Consider the following 22,130-nt stretch of genomic DNA (forward strand, 5'->3'; position numbering starts at 1 on the left):
GTAATAAAAAAAAAACTTGGCTAAGTTGCAAAGGTTTTTCTAAATGTGCATGTCCCAAATGCACCATGTTTCAATATACACTGCAAACGCAAAAGATTGATGCAGCCAATGATATAAAAAGATGCATTAATTGTAATACAAACTATGTTGTATATTGCATATTTTGTAAAGATTGTAAAATGAAATCCATTGGCTGCACAATACGCAAATTAAAGAAAAGGATGGCAGAACATGTTACTAACATCAAAAATAAAAATGCATCCTATTCAGGAGCATGCAAACATTTTGTAGCGAGACATAAAGGGGAATTAAATAATTTTCCGTTCTATGGGATATAAAGAGTGAATATTCCTATTAGAGGCAGTGATTGGAAGAAAAAACTTCTCTTAAGAGAACTATTTTGGATCATAAAACTTGATACAAAATGCCCCAATGGTATGAACTATAGAAATTATACTTTTTATTTATATTAAAGGTTTTTTGGGGGATTTAGCTTGGTGTTTATGCAAATTATTCTCAAATGTGATTGATTGTTAACATATGTGTTCATTGATCAACGGTTGGTTACCGTTTGTTTTTATACCATGTATCATAAGGAATCTGCATCTCCGTGAATAAGAGCTGTTGCCAGAAACGCGTTGTGATGTATCCCCAACCTGTATGGTCTTTTATATGAATTGAAATAAATTGAGGATTTTATTTATTTTAGGACTAGCCAAAATTTTCTCTCCACACTAAAGATATTCGAATAGCGGTATTCGAGCACAGTCACTCATCACTGATGACTTGGAAGAAACAAACAAGATTCAAAAAAATAGGGAAAGTGCCCCCTTCTATTGGTGACAAATGGAAAGTATGAAACTAAATCCTAATTATACGCTGAAATAGGATGCCATTAATAACTTCATATATGCAATGAATATTAGTAAAAGAGCTTCAACAAAAGTCTTCGATATATCAGCTGGGGGCTCAAAGATGTAGAAGATACAGAGATGTTAGGATGGTGGCACCCGGAACAGGTGCAATATTATTGATCATTAGATCTCCTAAACATTTTTGTACGCATTACATTTAAATTACAAGTTATAAAAAAGGGTTAAGTATATATTCATTATAGGATCCGTTAAGTACCATCCATATCATATCAAGGCACATCATGAATGTTCAACCACAGAATACTGTCTAATTCCAATATTTCAAATATACAGCTATAAATCAAAACTTTTTCTTCCCAAGTAAACGTTGTGCTGAGGTATCACATAGGCTTGCTGAAGCTTGTGAACTTCATTCAGGTGAAGTTGCAGCATGGCACTCTGGTCAGAGATCACTGTATTCACTTTTTCTGCTGAAATTATCTAGTTGTATCCAAATTCTGAGCATTGTTCAAAGAGTTAATTAGAGCAATAATGTTGGTATATCCATGGTCCAGGACAAGAGCTTATCTATAATGGCTGTAGAGGTAGTAGTTGCACCCTAGATCAATGGCTCCTATTAAAAAAAAGGCACCCATATAAATAGCACTTGGGGTTAAAACCTCTTTTTGCATTTTGGTTGTGAAGCTCCAATTTCCCATAAATTAGATATTAGAGATTGTACATATTGTGGTTTTTCCGTTAGTATGTAATAAAGGTTAGGGTGCTGGAGACAAGAATATATTGAATAGTACAGCGAAAACCAGGAAAGCGACATATGCAGCAATGCAGATCCAGAACCTCGGGTCCTTTATCAGGTTTTTGTCAAAGCAGCTGAAAACTGTGTAACCTATAGACATTCCTGCAAGGCCTCCTGCAAAGTGAGCAACGAATGAAACCTAGATGTGAAAGCGAGGAAAACAGTAGTTAATGCCTAGAAAAAATATATTTTTTAATTAACCGTAGCTACAAATACAACTATGATGTGAAAGTAATGTGATAGTAATTAAAAACAAAACACGTATTTCTTATAGTTTGTCAATTCAGAATAAAATGTCTACAAACATGCCTTGACCACATTTACTGTACTTTCACACATCGGACTTTCTGCTGTAAATTTGTATTTTTTGCATTCAGTTGAGTATATATTTTTTCCTTTAAAAATACAAGGTAATAGATAAGCCCCAAATATTACTGAGTGAAAATACCTACCTGTGGACCAGACACTTTAGAAATGTATCTTCTGTAGAGGGCAAAGCCAACATCAGTCCCAACTGTACAACATAGAAGAAGTCAATTTAGGATTTCAGAAAAAGTAACAAAGTTACTTCTTTTCATTTTTAGTGGTTCTGGCCCCAGGAAATGTTAAGTAAAATTATCTTCTGACTCATAAAATGAGGCTGCTATTTTTCCCTAAGATTTATTGTATCATGCGGACACATGCTTTCCGAATAAAAATCAAACGTCACACTGACCAACGTACAGTAAATCAATAGATCTGTTCACATGACAGTTTCTCCTCATCAGTACATTTACAGTGATATCAAACATATCCAGTTTTTTTATTATTTTGTGGGGGTTGTGTTGCCATTTTCTGACACTTGTAACGTTTTCATTTTTTTGGTCAATGGAGCTGTGTGACGAATTACTTTTTGCGGGGCGAAACAATGTTTTTTACTGATACCATTTTGGTTTACATGTGATGTTTTAATCACTTATTACGGCATTTTTTGTGGCATTGTAATGAACAAAAAACCCCGTAATTTTGGCGTTCTTGAATTTTTTTGTTTACGGTGCTTACCAATCGCAATAATAGACTGGACTTTTCTGAATGCGGCAATACCACATATGTGTATTTTTAAAATCTTTTATCTTATTTTTATGTGGTAAAAGAGGAGTGATTTGAACTCTTACGTTTTTTTATTTTTTTCATATTTTTTAAAAATATATTTTTTTTACTTTTGACTGTTCTTTTTATTCATCTTAGGGGACTTGAAGCTGCAAATGTGTGATCGCCTATGCTATATACAGCAATGCCACAGCATTTGCTGTATATAGTATAAATCTCGGTCTCATTTAAAGCAACAGGCTGGGTTTCAAGGAAACTCCGTAATTACAAGCACGGAGGAAACTCCATAATTACAAGCACGGAGGTCTTCAACAGACCCCCTGCTGCCATAGCAACCGATCAGGAACCTGTGATTATGTCACGGGCGCGCCGATAGACACTTAGAATTATGCGCCCCCATACCGGCTCACTGTAATGCCGTAGTCAATGTTTGACAGTAGCGTTTAACAGATTTACAGTACAATCGTGGGCAGCACTTCGTGCAGCCCGTGATTGTTAGAGGCAGGTCCTGGCTGTAACACACAGCCATTACCTGCCGAGTATGGGACGGGTTCACCTCTTAAGCATGTTCCATACACCCGCTTCTGACTTGCGCTTCTCACAGATGTCACATGGATGTATAATACGGACACACTGATGACAATTGTCCAGTTTTCTGGATGAAAGTCAAATGATTTTTCATACACTCATCTAACCCTGGCCTTACACTGCAGCTCTGCTTGTTAACATGGCCTGATTTGTATCGGTAGGAGCTGACCTTTGTTTGAAAGGACAAGGGCCGAAGGACTTTAATTTTCACTACACGTAGGGAAAAATGATTAGAATCAACTATAAAATTATAGTTATATTGGTAAGATGACAATCTATTAAAGGAGTTCTCTACTACTAGGACACCACTTCTTGAAAAAAAAGTTTGGCCCCCATAAAAAAAAGCCTATACTCACCTCCTGTGGTGGCGTCATTCCCGTGGTGTTGTACTCATTCTCCCAGGGCTGTTTTTGTAACACGTGACGCTGGTGCCCAATCAGCGCCGGCATCACTGTCCCAGGGTTCGGACAAATCGAACATGAAGAGGAATTTCGGACTGCAGCTGATCTTGGACTTCCTCTTCATGTTCGATTTATCCGATGGTAGGGACAGTGATGCCGACGTTGATTTAGGCACAGCGTCACGTGTCACCACAATAGCAAGGGAGGCCTGGGAGAGCGAGTGCCGACACTGTGGGAGCGGCGCCAGCACGGGAGGTGAGTACAAGCTTTATTATTTTATGGGGGCCAAGAGAGGGGTATGACAAGAACTTGTCTAAGTAGTTGACAACTTCTTTAATGACTACAGGAAAAACAAAATAGTTGTTGATCACATGAAAGAGTACCAACTGTAGCTTCAAAATAAGATGTGAGGAAAGAAAACAGAAGCAGCCAATAAGGGAAAATAATGTGGCAGATCAGTCAGTCAATATGGACATTTTAATGAGAACTTACCTATTAAAACAATGCAAAAAATTCTAAAAATTCCAAACAATGGCACCATTTCTTTGAAATTCTGTGGAATGAAACAAAACATTTTCTTCATTCTGCTCGCCTTTCCAGCAATTATTCATGTTACAAGTCATCAAAGACAAACATTCTTCTGAAATTTCATTGGACTTTGTGTTTGAAAAATCATTTAGATTGAGCTGAAGTTTCCCAGGGCAGAATTAAAAATGAAAGCAATGGCTTGATAGATAACTAAGGACTATACATTAAACGGGAACCCACGTCTCCAAATGCTACTAACCTGCAGATATGTTGTTCATAAGCAGATTAACAGAATTACAATGCTGTCCGGCCGCACTAGTGAAAGGCTGTCTTCTGGGAGGACTTGTGTCATGATACCAGTGCTGGGTGACCGGCACTGCTGGGGTTAATGTTCTGACTTCAGTGCAGACTCTCACCGGCACACCTGGGACCTATTATGGTGGCCTCTCATTGGCTCTGGGGAGGCTTCTTATAGCCTCAGGAAGCTCCCATCCCCCGTCAGTTATACTTTCGCCCTTGGCATGGTGTGGTGACTAGAGTTGAGCGATACCGTCCGATACTTCAAAGTATCGTATCGGATGGTATCGGCCGATCTTTAAAAAAAGTATCGGTATCGCCGATTCCGATACCGGAAGTCCCATTCAAGTCTATGGGACTTCCGGTATCGGAATAAGAAAAACCCTTTCCTGCCCTTGTACAGCCTCTCTGGGGTCTGTACGGGCCTTTCGGGGGGCTGTGCCGGCCTGCCAGGGGGTCTGTGCAGGCTCCGGTGGTCTGTGCCGGCCTGCCGGTGGTCTGTGCAGGCTCCGGGGGGCTGTGCCGGCCTGCCGGGGGGCTGTGCCGGCCTGCCGGGGGGCTGTGCAGGCTCCGGGGGGCTGTGCCGGCTCCGGGGGTCTGTGCAGGCATCGTCCGATGGGACTACAAGTCCCATCGGGCGATGCCTGCTACCATGACAGTGATTGACACATTAGCCAATGATGGGACAGTAGTAGTCCCATCATCCGGCTAATGTGTTAAATGTAAAAAAAAAAATAAAAAAAAAAATTACATGCTACATACATACAACATGCATACTACATACATGCTACATTCATACTACATGCAACATACATACTACATATATACTACATGCATGCTACATACATACTGCATGCTACATACATACTACATGCATGCTACATGCATCATACATAACACATATATACTACATGCATGCTACATACATACTACATGCTACATACTACATATATACTACATGCATGCTACATACTACATGCTACATACATACTACATATATACTACATGCATGCTACATACATACTGCATGCTACATGCATGCTACATACATACTACATACATACTACATGCTACATACATACTACATATATACTACATACATGCTACATACATACTACATGCATGCTACATACATACCACATACATAACACATATATACTACATGCATGCTACATACATACTACATGCTACATACATACCATATACATACTACATGCATGCTACATACATACTACATGCATGCTACATATATACTACATGCATGCTACATACATACTACATGCTACATACATACTACATATATACTACATGCATGCTACATACATACTACATGCTACATACATACTACATATATACTACATGCATGCTACATACATACTACATATATACTACATGCATGCTACATACATACTACATATATACTACATGCATGCTACATACATACCACATATATACTACATACATACAATACATTCATACAATACATACATAGACATACAGTACATATAACATAGAGTAACATACTTACCAATACTTGTCACATTGTTCCCCGAAGCCATTGTCTTTCCGGAATAAATATTAACATAACAAACCAAAAAAATACTCACCCACGATCCGAAGCAGTCCACGAGTGTGTCCCACGACGATCTTGGGTAGAGAACTGCAGCATCAGCTGTTGCTGCCGTTCTCTACTGGCTGCAGGAATCCAATGACGGAAGGTAGGTATCCTTCCGCACTGTATTCCTCCGCCACTTAAAAAAAAAAAAGTCCCTAGTCTCACTTTATGCCATTGCTGTGTGGGAAATTCCCACGCAGCAATGGCATAAAGTGAGACTAGGGACTTTTTTTTTTTTAAGTGGCGGAGGAATACAGTGCGGAAGGATACCTACCTTCCGTCATTGGATTCCTGCAGCCCGTAGAGAACGGCAGCATCATCTGATGCTGCAGTTCTCTACCCAAGATCGTCGTGGGACACACTCGTGGACTGCTTCGGATCGTGGGTGAGTATTTTTGTGGTTTGTTATGTTAATATTTATTCCGGAAAGACAATGGCTTCGGGGAACAATGTGACAAGTATTGGTAAGTATGTTACTCTATGTTATATGTACTGTATGTCTATGTATGTATTGTATGTATGTAGTATATATGTGGTATGTATGTAGTATGTATGTAGCATGCATGTAGTATATATGTAGCATGTATGTAGTATGTATGTGGTATGTATGTAGCATGTAGTATGCATGTAGCATGCATGTAGTATGTATGTGGTATGTATGTAGCATGTAGTATGTATGTAGCATGCATGTAGTATGTATGTAGTATGTATGTAGTATGTATGTAGCATGCAGTATGTATGTAGCATGTATGTAGTATGTATGTAGTATATATGTAGTATGTATGTAGCATGCATGTAGTATGTATGTAGCATGTAGTATGTATGTAGCATGTATGTAGTATGTATGTAGTATATATGTAGTATGTATGTAGCATGTAGTATGTATGTAGCATGTAGTATGTATGTAGCATGCATGTAGTATATATGTAGTATGTATGTAGCATGTAGTATGTATGTAGCATGCATGTAGTATGTATGTAGTATTTTTTTTTTTTTTTTTAACATTTAACACATTAGCCGGATGATGGGACTACTACTGTCCCATCATTGGCTAATGTGTCAATCACTGTCATGGTAGCAGGCATCGCCCGATGGGACTTGTAGTCCCATCGGACGATGCTTGCACAGACCCCCGGACATCAGCACAGCCCCCCGGCAGGCCGGCACAGCCCCCCGGCAGGCCGGTACAGACCCCCACAGGGTGCACAGACCACCGGCAGGCCGGCACAGCCCCCCGGCAGGCCGGCAGAGACCCCGGGCAGTCCACACAGCCCCCCGGCAGGCCGGCACAGCCCCCCGGCAGGCCGGCAGAGACCCCCGGAAGGCCCGAAATGACGGCGCATCATGATGCGCACACACCGCGCATCATGATGACGTCAGGCCGTCAATCAACTGAACTTCCGATTCCGATGCCGAATTCCGATATTGAAAAAATATCGGAAGTCGGTATCGGAATTCCGATACAGCAAGTATCGGCCGATACCCGATACTTGCGGTATCGGAATGCTCAACACTAGTGGTGACCCCTGAGTGTGTTAGTGCTGTGTTCTGGTTGCATGATTCTCTGTGTATGACTCGGTCTGTTCTCTGGATTCTGCTTTGGATTCTGCCTGGTACCTTCTACTTCTGTTTGGTTTTGATCTCTGCTTGGCTCTGACTATCCGTTCTGTCTCATCCCTGGTACTTTACTGAGATCTTGTGTATGACCTTTGGCTTTGTCTGACCTTCCGTCTGTTTATCCCTCCTGTACCTCACTTGCCTGTAATGTGCATGACCCCCGCTTTGCCCGACTTTGAGTTTTCTACCTTCTTTGAAAGCAGGACGCTAAGCCCCGCCCCCTTGTAGTCACATGACTGTAGGTCCTGTGCCTGCTTTCTAAACTTCTACATTCAGGTCCCGTGCATCTTTATTTTCCAGCTGTTCTTGTCCCCAGGAGTCCCTACGGTGCGGGTGAGTCCCTGCCTAGCGGAGGCTGTACGCCGGCACTGTCAGGACCCTGACAACTTGACCTTTGTTCCTCCCAAGAGCCGCCGGCTTTTAGTCATAGAAGCATGCAAGAAGCGGCTTTATTCACTGCTCAGTACAACACAGTAGGTGACAGCACGCCCCAACACTTTGATTGACAGCTCTGCACAGATGTAAGCACTTCAGACATGCCTCGATGGATGAAAGCTAGTGGCCCCAGGGAGTAATAAAGTTTTCTCCAAGTACTTTCAATATGGCATGCGGACAGTATTGGAACACTATTACCCTGCAGATCAACACTATATCTGCAGGCTAATAGTGTTTGGGAACATGATCAGTTTCCTTTAAAAGGTATCGGTCAGCAGGATTTTTTTATGTAATCTGAAGACAGCAGGAGATAGAGGCTGACACACAGATTTCAGGGATGTGTCACTTGTCAAAGTGTGTGCGTTGTTTACTAACTGTGAAGAATTTATCACTAAGAGATTAATATTGCTGGACTAGTCAGGCAACTAAGCACCTCACTGTCTATGAACTTTGTTACATGGAGATCCTGGTGTGGGTGGAATTATCTTTCTCAGCTCTGCTTCATTTTAAATCTATAAAGCTCTGATTGTGTCAAAACAGCTGCACCCAGTAATTTACCGTATTTTTTGGAATGTAAGACATGGAGGAAAATGGGGGGTGCGTCTTATAGTTCAGATGTACTTGCTCAGGCTGTGGTGGGGAGGTGGGGCAGCGGCGGAACAGTGGATCAGAGGAGGCAGGATTCGGCGACTGCGGCTAACTCCTGTGCCCGCTGCTAAAAAGAATTGAATATTCACTGCATTCCACACCCCATCATATCAGGATTAGCATGGGGCCATGCATGCCAGGATAGAGATGAGGGCCCTGCACAACAAGATAGAGATGAGGGCCCTTCATACCAGGATAGGGATGAGGGGGCCATGCATACCAGGATGGGAATGAGAGGGCCATGCAATACCAGGATGGGGAGGAGGGAGCCATGCATACCAGGATGGAGATGGGGGCCATGTAAACCAGGATGGGGATGGGGGATGGGCATACCATGATAGGGATGAGGATGCCATTGTCACGGGTGTGTCAGATGCTACAGACCGTCGCTCTGCATCTGGCTGCAGAAGGTCTCAGCGTTTCGCATTGCAGACGTCTTCTTAATCCTACTGACTTTTGGACCCAGTGGTTTTATTTTTGTGTGTTTTTTTCCATCTTTCCTTTGGTTATGGATCCAGTTGCAGGGCTGGCAGAGCAGCTATGCTGTCTGTCTCTGGAGGTGAATGACCTCCACTATGAGGTTCACTAGCAGCAACAGCGGCTGCAGGTTGCTGATGTTGGGGTCTCTGCAGGTAGGTCAGTCCCACTGGAACCCAAGGTTGCCCTCCCTGACAGGTTATGCAGAAGTAGAGACAAGTATTTTTTGGACAAGGAACTTGCAAACTGTATTTCAAACTATGTCCTCACTCCTCTGAAAATGAGGAATAACGAGTTGGTATTGTGATCTATCTGCTGCAAGGAGATCCTCAATCCTGGGCTTTCTCTTTGCCACAGGATTCAGTTTGTCTCCAGTCTGTGGAGAGTTTTTTTGGGCTCTAGCCCTTATCTATGATGACCCTGACCAAGTCTCCTTGGCTCAGTCCAGGTTGCATCACCTTCAACAGGGGAATCAGTCAGTGGAGGCGTATAGCTCCAAATACCGCAGATGGGCAGCTGATACAAAATGGAATGACCCGGCTCTCAGAAGCCAATTTCTTCAGAGCCTTACTGAAAGGTTGAAGGATGCTTTGGCAGTGTATGAAACCCGAGTCCTTGAAGGCTGCTATGTCATTGGCTATACTTGTATATATATGCCTTCGGGATAGGTGGATAAGACCACCTTCCCCGAAGCCTCTTTTTCAGGATATTGCCCCTTTACCAGGGGAGTGGTCTGGCAGTGAACCAGTTTGGAGGAAGGTGGAGGAACCCATGCAGTTAGGGGGTGCCTCTGCATTGTACATTTCACCTAGAGATTCGCAAAAAAAGGGAGCGTTTTTTGTGGAAAAGAGGGACATTTTATTGGGCATTGAATACCCCTGAGGGTCATTTTGAGAGTCTGGTTATGTCTTTCGGTCTAACCAATGCGCATCCCAACATTTCAATAATATTTCCATCATATTTTCCATAATTTGGTGAGCAGGTTTGTGATGGTCTATCTGGACAATATTTTGGTTTACTCACTGGATCTTGAGTCACATTGAGGGCATGTTAAACAGGTGTTGCAAGTATTAAGGGATAACAAACTATGTACCAAACTATAAAAATGTGTTTTCGATGTCCATCCAGGAGGTACCTGTTGTCATCTTTGGGTTTTCGAATGGATCTCGAGAAAGTCAATGCTGTCCGTGATTGTGACTGTCCCGAGAACCTGAAGGCTCTACAGTTCTACAGTGTTTTCTAGGCTTTACTAATTTTTACCGGAAATTCATCCAAAATTATTCTGTAGTTGTGAAACCCCTTACTGACATGACAAGGAAGGGGTCTGGTTTTTCCAAATGGTCGAATGCTGCCCTGCAGGCTTTTTCCTTCCCTAAAGAGCTGTTTTGCCATGGCCCCTATACTCAGTAATCCCGATGTTTCCAAGCCCTTTGTTGTGGAAGTTGATGCGTCGGAGGTGGTGGTTAGGGCTGTGTTGTCTCAGGGTGCATCCCCAGGAAAATGGTATCAATGCACATACTTTTCTAAGAAATTGTCTTCAGCTGTGAGAAATTATGACATTGGCAATAGGGAACTCTCAGCGATTAAATTGGCATTTGAAGAATGGCGACATTGGTTGGATTGGGCTGTCCATCCCATTACTGATATTACTAACCATAAGAACTTCTCATATCTTCAATGGACTAAACGTCTCAACCCTAGGCAAGCTAGATGGTCCCTGTTTTTTACTAGGTTCAATTTTGTTGTCACTTTCTGTCCAGGGGTCAAAAATGTCAAGGCTGATGTTTTTTCCCGGAGCTTCCCTGGTGGTGGCCATGAGAACCCTGCCCCAATTTTGCAGAAGGTGGTAGTCATTTCGGCATTGTACCCTGGAGTGTGAGGTGTTGGAGGCCCAGTGGGACGCCCCTGCCTCCTGCCCTTCAGGAAGGTTATTTGTACCATCTAATCTGTGCCGCAAAGTAATTATGGAACATCACAACTCTATGCTTGCTGGTCATCCAGCTGGTAAGACAACTGCGGACCTCATTTTTCGTTGCTGTTGCTTTTGGAGGTCGGGGTTGCATTGGGATGTGGTTGAACACGTATCTGCTTGTAGTATCTGCGCGTATTCTAAGCTATCACATACCCGTCTGACTGGTACTTTTCTTCCGCTACCTATTCCTACCAGGCCATGGATGCCCTTGCCCATGAATTTTATTACTGACCTACCGGTATCTGCAGGCAAGACCGTGGTTTTGGTGGTTGTAGATAGGTTTAGTAAGATGGTTTATTTCATTGCATTACCGGCACATCCGAATGCCAGAACTCCTGCTCAAGTGTTTATAAATGAGATTGTGAAGTTTCACGGGGTTCCCTCTGATGTGGTGACAGATCGGGGGACCCAAATTGTTTCCAAGTTCTGTTCTCCACTGGGGGGTGCAGCTGTCCTTTTCCTCTGCCTTACATCCCCAGTCAAATGGACAGACCGAGCGCCTTAATCAGAATTTGGAGACTTAACTCAGGTGTTTTGTCTCCGAGAATCAGGAGGATTGAGCATCCTACTTACCGCTGGTAGAATTTGCTATTAATAATCACCATCAGGAGCCGCCCCCAATAATGGTTGATGGTAATCTAGGATTTCAGATTTCGAGGATTGTAGATTCTCGTCTCCAACATTATTCCCTACAATACTTGGTGCACTGGAAGGGTTATGGCCCAGAGGAAAGGAGGTGGGTTTCAGCATCAGAGATGAATGCCCCCAGGCTGATTCGTTCAGTCCACACCTCTTATCCTGAGAAACCTGGTCCTTAGTGTCCAGAGGCCACTCGTAGAAGGGGGGTACTGTCACGGATGTGTCAGATGCTACAGACTGTCGCTCTGCATCTGGCTGCAGAAGGTCTCTGCGTTTAGTATATCAGGGTAGGCATAAGGGGGCCATGCATAACAGGATAGGGATGAGGGGGCCATGCATACCAAGGTAGGTATGAGGGGGCCATATATACCATGGTAGGGATGAGGGGGCCATATATACCAGGATAGGGATGAGGGGGCCATATATACCAGGATAGGGATGAGGGGGCCATGCATACCAGGAGGGGGATGAGGAGATCATAAATACCAGGATAGGGGATATTAGTACAGAATTGACCACATTTTTTGCTTCAATTTTTTTTCTAATTTCCTCCTCTAAAACCTAGGTGCGTTTTATAGTCCGGTGTATCTTATAGCCCGAAAAATACGGTAAGTGATACATTGGTGGATTCAGCTTTTCTTTTCCTACATCAGGCTGTTCTCAGATGAAGTAACAAAAACCTGCTGATAGATTCCCTTTAATTCCTATAGTGTACATATTTTTGTTCACACTGCTTCTCCATTGTGACCTACTTGTTGGTAAATAATGACAATGTAATTTTCAGCTGAGGTTGTTTTTACATTTCAAAGAGGGTGTACTTCGTTTTTGACTGTGTGTATATATATATATATATTTATATAAATATATATATATATACTGTATATATACTGTATATATAAATAATTCCAACATTCAGCTTTGATGGTAATGTTAGTCTGTAGCAGCACAATATCATCTGAAAAGTTAATATAAAATATGCATTTATTGATATAAGACCCTGTCATAGTAAATTAAACCAAATTACCACTATGATGTTCATGAAGTAACCTCCAATTAAGGCATAGACTCCCCCGGACGCCCCTACCAGTGCAAGGTGTGGGTCAAAGATGGAACTAGCCAGGGATCCTAGTCACAAAAGTAGAAAAAGGTTTACATTGCTTAAAATATGACATCACTGAATAATGGGTGCACCTTTATGATTATTCACATATATTCTACACCCCACTGAGAACAGAAATAGATGTACAATAAATAAAAATCCCTCTATAGAATGGATGCCATGGCGCCAGCTTCAGCAGATCCTATAGACAAACTATAGGTACATTTTGGAGTGTGCATCTTATTCATGAGTCCCTAGTTTGCATTCCTTGCTCTCCTACCACTGATAGACAGAGATCTAGGTATTAGCATATCTATTTATATATGTAAACTTGTGACCATTAGGACACATTCACACATCAGTATTTTTGTATCAGTATTTCATTAGTATTTGTATGCCAAAACCAGGAGTGTCTACAAAACATAGAATAGGTGTCAATCTTTAAATTATTGAAATGATTCCACCCCTCAGTGTGTCTTAGGAGGCTGTGGTTGACATCTCAGTTGTCCAGTCTGGTGCAGGGGCATGCTGAGAGGTCTGTGTTTTTATTGGTAAATCGGCCATCCAATCTGAGACTGGGACGTGCTGAACTCTCGCCAGATGCTCCCTGTTCCCATGATTGCACAGCTATTTAACTGAGCTGGCAGTCTCAGATAGCTACTTGTAGCTTCAACTCTGTGTAGATTGTTTTTCTTGTGCCTTGCTTATTATCAGTGCCTGATCTTTGACCTTGTTCTAACTATCCTTTTGTCTAATCCTTTTGCTCTGATCTGCTATCCTCTCAGTATTTTGACCTCAGACCTTTAATTTACTATGCCTTTGTCTCGTCCCTCTGACGTACCCTCCTGGTTATTGACCTTGGACTCCTTGACTTTCCCGACTCACTGCTTGTCCATGAGAAGTGAATCAGAGTCACAGTTATAGTTTTTCTCTGTAAGTTCCTCTCCTGATTTGGTCATACAAACTGTAGGGAAGCAGGAGATATAGTTCTGAATGATAGGTATATGTCAAAGTGGCTGGCCTTAGTTATGTAAGAAGGCTTCAGCAACGATAGGTTGCTGAGGAGGTGTTTAATAGGACTGGATTTTGAGTCCGAGATTTATGAGCGACCAAAGAGCCTGGGTGGGAATGGTCTCTCCCATTCTTTCAATCCAGCTTTTGCCGATCCTATAAAAGGCTGTTGAATTGCTTTAGGTGTGTGGTGGGAGCTGGTGAATCACCAGTGAGTGTCAGGTATGCTGCGGCTAGAGAGCCTGTCACACTAAGTGATATCGCTAGCAATATCGCTATAACGTCACTGGTTTTTGTGACGAAGCAGCGATATTGCTAGCGATATCGCTATGTGTGATACTTACCTCCGACCGGCTCCCCCGCTGATTATCGCTGATCGCGCGAGAACGTCCTGGACTGTTTCTCGTCGTCAGCTTCCTGTGGCGCCGACGAGCGATGCATGGACGCGGGTGGGAGGACGTCAGGATCGCCTCGTCTGACGGGTAAGTAACAACCCCTGCTATGTCGCTGGTGAGATCTGCCTGTGTGGCAGCTCACTAGCGACCACTTAGAGATGCACCAGCGATCCTGACCGCGTCATATCGCTGGTCGGGATCACTGGTGCATTGCCAAGTGTGACAGTACCTTAAACAAAGATCTGTGCTGATGTCTTTGTGAGACCCTATTTACTTTATCTTCTTTCTTTGCTTTACAAAACTGATGCAAAAATACTGACGTGTGAATGAGGCTTTAACTGCAGGTACATTTGAGACTCAGGTGTGTATCAGAAAGAGATAGTTTGAGGATTGCTAATTAAATATTAATCCCTAAATTACTCATGACCACCAGGCATATTACCAGGAAAATTATTCCTAACCCGCAAATCACTCTATTCAAAAGCATGTGATGAGGAAATATATAGAATATGATTATGGAGCATTCTGCTTTACTTTTCAACATATTTGCCCATAATTATTTACAAGAAAAGCACAAGAGAAATTTAGCTTCTGTCAGTCAGCTGCATTAGGGTTGGGGAGACAAGTGCCTCATAACTATGGACACACAACTCATAGTCTTTACATTTATTATTCTAGTATTAAAATGATTCAAGTTAGAAAAGGCACATATATCGTTAAAGTGAAGCCTCACCTTTGTATACCAGTCATTATAGTTGTGTGAATACACTAAGGACAGGATTACTGCTTGCAGTATGGAGTTAATAAGTCAATCGAGCCATATGCTATTCAGAGCAACATACCCTTGTGTATTTAAAGGGGTTTTCCCATAAACAAAAGTTAATTTTAATCAACAGATCTTGGAATAATAATTACTTCCACAATTGGATTTGTTTAAATGAAATGTTCCTGTGCTGAGATAATCTTATAAATGTGTCCCTGCTATGTACTGCGTAATAGCTGTGTCTGACTGTACAGGGACATGGTCTGATCATACCAGATCTCCTGGGCCGTATCATACCACATCTCCTGGGCAGAGAAAAAAACAAAAGAGAGTATACAGATGCCACAATTCATTTTTGGATCTGTGGCAGATTAAAACTTTTTTCCTTTCAGGCCATCGGGGGTTAATGTCAGTCCCCCCCCCCTGCTGGTGTAATTGCATTGCTGCAGGGTTAGCTGATGTGGGTGGTGATCACTCCCACATCCTTTAAAAGGTCACCAGATGCATCAGCTGACTGTCAGTGTTTGCAGCAGAGAAAAGCTAAATTGTATTTTTGTTACCTTGTCCCTTTGGTGTCTGTCACGTCCCCCCTGTGTGTGTTATCTGCAGAGGTGATGCCTTTCCGGCCAGTTCACTAGCCAGGGCAGAACTAGGCGACAATTAGGGACGGGGTATCCTGATGTCGGCAGGGGGAAGGACCTGCTTTTGGAGCGTCTAGTCTACTCCCACCTTACCTATTACTTCTACACTCACTCCCTCCTAGACCCTTCACAGTCCGCCTTCCGCCCCCTACATTCAACTGAAACTGCACTAATAAAAGTTACCAATGACCTTCTGACTGCAAAATGTACCGGTGACCAATCTGCTCATTCTTCTCGACCTTTCTGCAACTTTCGACACTGTTGACCACCGTCTCGTACTCTCTAGTCTCCAGTCACTAGGCATTAAGGATACTGCTCTCCTGGTTCTCTTCCTATCTTTCTTACCACTCCTTCAGTGCTTTGTTCGCTGGCTCCACGTCATCTCCTCTTCCTCTCGTTGTCAGAGTACCTCAGGGCTCAGTCCTTGGCCCCCTTCTCTTCTCTCTCTACACGGCTCCAATTGGACAGACCATCAGCAGATTCAGCTTTCAGTACCATCTTTATGCTGATGACACATAACTATACACGTCATCTCCCGACCTTACCTTACCCCTGCTGTACTACAGAACGCCAGTGACTGTCTGTCTGCAGTCTCCAGCATCATGTCCACCCTCTATCTGAAATGCAATCTCTCAAAAACTGAACATCTTCTGCTCCCACTGTCTACTAACCTCCCTAAGGCCTCTTTCACACATCAGTCTTTCACCATCAGTCAAAATCCACAGTTTTGCAAAAAAACGGATCCGCCAATTTTGTTGGCGGATCCGTTTTTTCCTCATTGACTTGCATTAACGGCGGATCTTGACGGATGGTCATCCGTTGGATCCGTTTTTGTACGGATCCGCCAAAATTTTAGCGACCGCTGACATGGCAGGACGGACACTGCAACGTTTTTTTGGCTGCCGGATCTGCATTTGTACAGTGCACATGCCCGGAATTGGCTTTGCCGGAAAGTTAACCCTAAATGCCGGGTGAAAAAATATTTTCTCTCTCTCTTGTCCCGACCCCGGTCTCTTCTCGCGGCTCGTCCCGACCCCGGTCTCTTCTCGCGGCTCGTCCCGCGATCTCGTCCCGACCCCGGTCTCTTCTCGCGGCTCATCCCGGTCCCGCGGCCCAGCTCTCTTCTCGCGGCCCACGGCAGTACTTTTTGGTTGTGGTTCCTTTAACATTACTACATCGGTGGACCCCGTCAATGCAACGGTCCGGTGGCACCCGTTGGTGTCTCGACGGACACGGATCCGTTCTCCGCCTTTTTGGCGGATGGCAACTGACGGGAATAATGTAAGTATGAAACAGGCCTAAAGCTGACATTTCCCGCTCTGTGGGTGGTACCATAATAACACCCCGGCAGCAGGTGTGCTGTCTGGGTGTTATGTTTGACACCAATCTCTCCTTCACATCCCATATACAATCTCTTGCCCGCTCTTGCTGCTTACACCTAAAGAACGTCTCTAGAATCCGACCTTTTCTGACCATGGAAACAACAAAAACCCTCACTGTTGCATTGATCCACTCCCGCCTGGGCTACTGCAATGCTCTATTAATTGGGCGCCCAGTTACTCGACTTTCCCCTCTCCAGTGCTTAATGCAGCAGCCAGGGTCATCCATCTGGCTAATCTGTACTCGGATGTGTCTGCCCTTCGCCAGTCCTTACATTGGCTGCCCATTCATTATAGGATCCAATTCAAAGTACTTGTTCTCACCCACAAAGCTCTCCACAGTGCGGCACCCCCCTACATCTCCTCCCTCATTTCTGTCTATCGGCCAACCGACCGCTGCGCTCTGCAAATGACTTTCGACTAACCTCCGCACTAATCTGTACCTCCCACTCCTGACTCCAAGACTTCTCCCGCGCTGTGCCAATCCTCTGGAATGCTCTACCCCAAGAAATTAGGACTATCCACAATTTGAATAGTTTTAGGCGCTCCCTCAAAACGCATTTGTTCAGAGCGGCCTATCGCGTTCACTAATCAAAGTCATTTTATGTGTAAGTGTGCATGTGTAGCCCATTCACTATCTCCATCTATCCCCCACTCCCTCAATATGGCTGGACCATCATTGTAAATACACCATTGTAAATACACACCTGTACTTTGTATCTCCCCACCTCATTGTAGATTGTAAGATCTCATGAGCAGGGTCGTTTTATTTTGCTTTATTATATTGTTAACATTGTTACTTATGACTTGTGTTTTGGAACTGTTTAACTGTAAAGCGCTGCAGAATATGTTGGCACTATATAAATAAAGATGATTATTATTATTATTTTCAGGGACAGGCTCAGGTTGGAGCTCAGGAGGTGACCATCCCTGATTCCCTATTGTCAGGGCCTCCCTCTCCCCTTTTCCATCGGCGTTGTGTAGTTGTGCCATTTGGTGACCGACCAATCGTGGGGTCGTGTTACACCGCTTTGGTCACATCGTGACAACAGACATTGCAGCAGGGGATCACAGCTGATTCTTTGAAGTAAAACATAGTTTAAAAACAGGCAGTGTAATGTTTTACTTCACAAAAGAATCAACTGTGATACTCTTCTGTATTGTCTGTATACTCTCTTTTGCTTCCCCCCGCTCAGGAACTCTGGTATGATCAGACCATCTCCCTGCATGGTCAGACACAGCCATTACACACTACATAGCAGGGCCACATTTAGGGCTGCCACCAGGAATTTTCATGGCCCCATACTGGCAAAACTTTTGGGCCACCATTGAAACTCCGCTCAGGCTCCACACCAGCTCCGCCTTCACCCCTCGAACCTTCCACAGTCCCACCACCCACTCTTTGAAAAACTCCACTTCTGCACCACATCCTCACCAATCACACACTTCCCATTGAACACCTTATCACCTACATAGGCATCAGCTTTTGTTTTGGACAAAAGATTTTTTGTAAGCCGCCACCACAATAAGGTAGACTCTTTTGGCCGGGCCCTACTCTACTCTAACTTATTAAAAATGTCTTAAAATATCCAATATTCTATTTTAGGTATATTTTTCTTTATTTTTCTTTAAGGGAATGTGTCATTTTTTTTTTTTTTTAAAAGATCAATAATACCACATACAAGGGACAAATACAGCCACACCATGACCAGACCACATATTACCGCCAAATAGTGACTGAATAATACCATGAACAAGGGACAAATACCACCATACCATGACCAGACCACATAAAACCGCCACATAGTGACTGAATAATGCCACATACAAGGCACAAATAACACCACATCATGACCAGATCACATATTACCATCACATAGTGACTGAATAATATCACATACATTGAACAAATACCGCCACAGCGTGACCAGACCACATATTACCACAGGAGCTCTGTATATAGCGTACAGGTAATATAGTGATCACCAGTGTCATTTTACATAGGAGCTCTGTATATAGTGTCAGTGTACAGGTAATACAGTGATCACCAGTGACATTATACATAGAAGCACTGTATATAGTGTCATTGTACAGGTAATACAATGATAACCAGCGACATTATATACAAGAGCTCGGTATATACTACATAAGGTATAGTGTCAGTGTACAGGTAGCATACTGACTCACCAGTGACATCTGTAGTTTAAGTAATTCATTTTCGCTTTTCTTCTTCATCCAGTGAAGACCTCTATAACTTCTTTCATCCAGGAATTGTCTCTGCATAAAATAACCCATAGTTATCTATAGCTGATCGCTTCCAGAGCACTTCCCTCACTTTTTCCCCAACTTCTACATTAAGTCAGATGAAGAAAAGAGTGACATAGTGCTGCCCTGCACAGTAAGAGGACCTTCCTTCGATTCATCATTAGTTGCTCTCCCCCATCCTCAAGTCATCACCATTTGCTGTTTCCCATCCCCCGCTCTCAATTCATAATCATTTGCTGTACACCACCCCCCCAGTATATTATAGAAAGGGCTCAAAGTACCAAATAAATTTCAAGTAGGTATTAGCGGCTTGGGAACTAAAATATAACTTTTATTACGCATTGGTAAAAAAAGTTTTATATTCAAATAACAAAAAACCATAAACAATTAAAATGCAAATGTGCCAACAAATCACGCAACACCAAAAAAGATAGCTTGCTTTTCCAGTAATGTATCACAGATTGCTCACTTAGGCTGGTTTCACACTTGCGTTTTTTTGCGCTTACATTTTTCCCCTATATTTAACATGGGTGCGCATTGTCATGCGTTTGTATGCGCATGAATTTTTTTGTAGTGTGCGCCCAGGAGCACAAAATGCAACCTGTTGCATTTTTGGTGCGTCCGACCTGTCTCAAAAAAACGAATGCGCACGCAATGCGCACGGAATTCACCCAAAAACACATTAAAGTCTATGGGAGCGCTGATGTGCGCATGGTTATGTGCACGTCTGCGTTTAAAAACGCATTAGTTTTTTGTAAAAACCATGCGCAAAAAACAAGAAAATGCATTAAAAACGCATGATGCGTTTTTTTTATGCGCGTTTGTACTGCGCTCGCAGCACAAAAAAACACAAGTGTGAAAGTAGCCTTAACTGACCAGAGTAAACCATATCATACTCATGCACATTCCCTGCTTCAGTACTTTTTCAGGGATATACTGTATACACAGGTGCAAAGTCAAGCAATGTTATTATTTAGTTACTCCTTTGTATCTTGGGTAACCTATCGCAACCCATATATACATAGAGGGGGCTCAACAATGGGGGCTCCATTAGATGCTAAATATAAATGTGCATATGGGTGTACAAGAAGATAACTCAGAAACCAAAACCTTTGGTAGCCTTTGAGTATGAGTAGAGGAGCAAAAGTCTCCCTACCCTCCAGAACCCCTTTTATTTCTTATATTGAGCCCACAGACATAGGGACTGGCAATCTGCTAAATATATTGTAAGGCAGCGGTAGCACCGTACACAGTGATGAGGCAGTGACCCACAAAGTTCAAACATAAAAGTCTCTTTAATGTGTTATCATAACGCAGAAAAGGTTCCAATCCACGCAAATGCATATAACTTCAGTGCATATTATAAGTGTTCAATTCACACCAGTTCATAGCACTACATAGTACACAGCATCCTTTAGATTGCAGTCACTACAAACGCTAGTTCTCCTCTGACTAGTTGCCGAGGGTGTCCTGCACCACTTGTATCACAGTCTCTACTTACAGCCGTACACAGTCCAGGATATCCTCCGGATCACAGCCTGGCACCGTATCCACCTGTTTTGCAATCGTTACACGCCAGTCCTCTTTCGGGCACAGGACATCCACCTCCAGGCACAGGACTGTCCACATCCGAGACCAGTTACCGTGTGTGGAGGAACAGGACCCGTTCCTCCCACATCAAGAAAGTGACGTAACTACACAGGCACAGCTCTCCGGCGCCCCCTTTGTCTCTCAGGTCAGTAAGGGAACTGCACCTAGAGCAAATAGCCGCCGGGGAGGATGTCCTGTTACCCGCTGGTTATTCTAAGATTCATAATCAGAGTAAAAGCATCAGCCCAAGATTAATTTTATGGTTTAATTACCTTAAGGGCGCACTAGATAATTACAGAAATATACAGTAAACTATACAATGGAATTACAGTCGATTTGCAGTCAGAGTAAAATATAACAATAAGGGTACAAGAATTAGAGATATTAAGCTGGAGGTCAATTTACCAGATGGTAGGTTGCATGTGGGTGCCAGGAGCTCTGCAGTCAACAGGTACAAGAATCTTAGTTGCCAGATGCACGATTTCCCCAGGGTCACGCAGATATTTTTCATGAGTCCATAACTCGAAAGATGTGCTCATAATCCATGATACTAGGATGGAGTCGGGGCGGCTGGGAGAAACAATGGATGTGTATTTCTGTGTCTAGCTGACAGGTATATTCTAATTGAAGCCCCCAGGCCCCTTCTTGCCCCATGCTGGTGTGGCTCCTACTCAAGCTTTGAAGTTCTGTTTTGGAACTTATCTCATTATCATACTAAAAGACCTTGCTATTCAACATTGGAGCACTAAATCCTGCTTTGTTCATCACACCTCCCTGCTTTAGAGGGCGCTAGGGGGTATCACATTCCTGTGTTCCCCCATGCACCCTTCCGCACCCTCTCCTTGCCGGGACAACTCATCAGCGTTACCATAGTCCCTGCCTCTTTTGTGGCAAATGGTGAAGTGATACTGCTGGAGAGCGAGGCTCCAGCGTAGCAACCTCCCATTCGTCCCAGAGACAGTGTGTAACCAGCTGAGGGGTTGTGATCTCTTTCCACGGTGAATTGGCGT

The 22,130-nt window shown here is 43.2% G+C and overlaps 1 protein-coding gene across 1 annotated transcript in view; it reads right to left on the reverse strand.

Moving 5' to 3' along the window:
* Window positions 1-805: 805 nt before the first annotated feature.
* Window positions 806-22,130, reverse strand: part of RHBDL2 (rhomboid like 2) — a 70,444-nt gene continuing 49,119 nt past the window's right edge. The window contains exons 5-8 of the mRNA XM_073572235.1: window positions 13,002-13,102; window positions 4,242-4,302; window positions 2,124-2,185; window positions 806-1,810 (exon numbers count right to left, since the gene is read on the reverse strand). Coding sequence (XP_073428336.1) covers window positions 1,631-1,810; window positions 2,124-2,185; window positions 4,242-4,302; window positions 13,002-13,102 — 404 coding nt within the window. The 3' untranslated portion in view covers window positions 806-1,630. The remainder of the gene's footprint in view (window positions 1,811-2,123; window positions 2,186-4,241; window positions 4,303-13,001; window positions 13,103-22,130) is intronic.

Source organism: Dendrobates tinctorius, unplaced genomic scaffold, assembly GCF_039654945.1.
Source record: "Dendrobates tinctorius isolate UK_male_01 unplaced genomic scaffold, ASM3965494v1 ptg000007l, whole genome shotgun sequence".
NCBI lineage: Eukaryota > Metazoa > Chordata > Amphibia > Anura > Dendrobatidae > Dendrobates > Dendrobates tinctorius.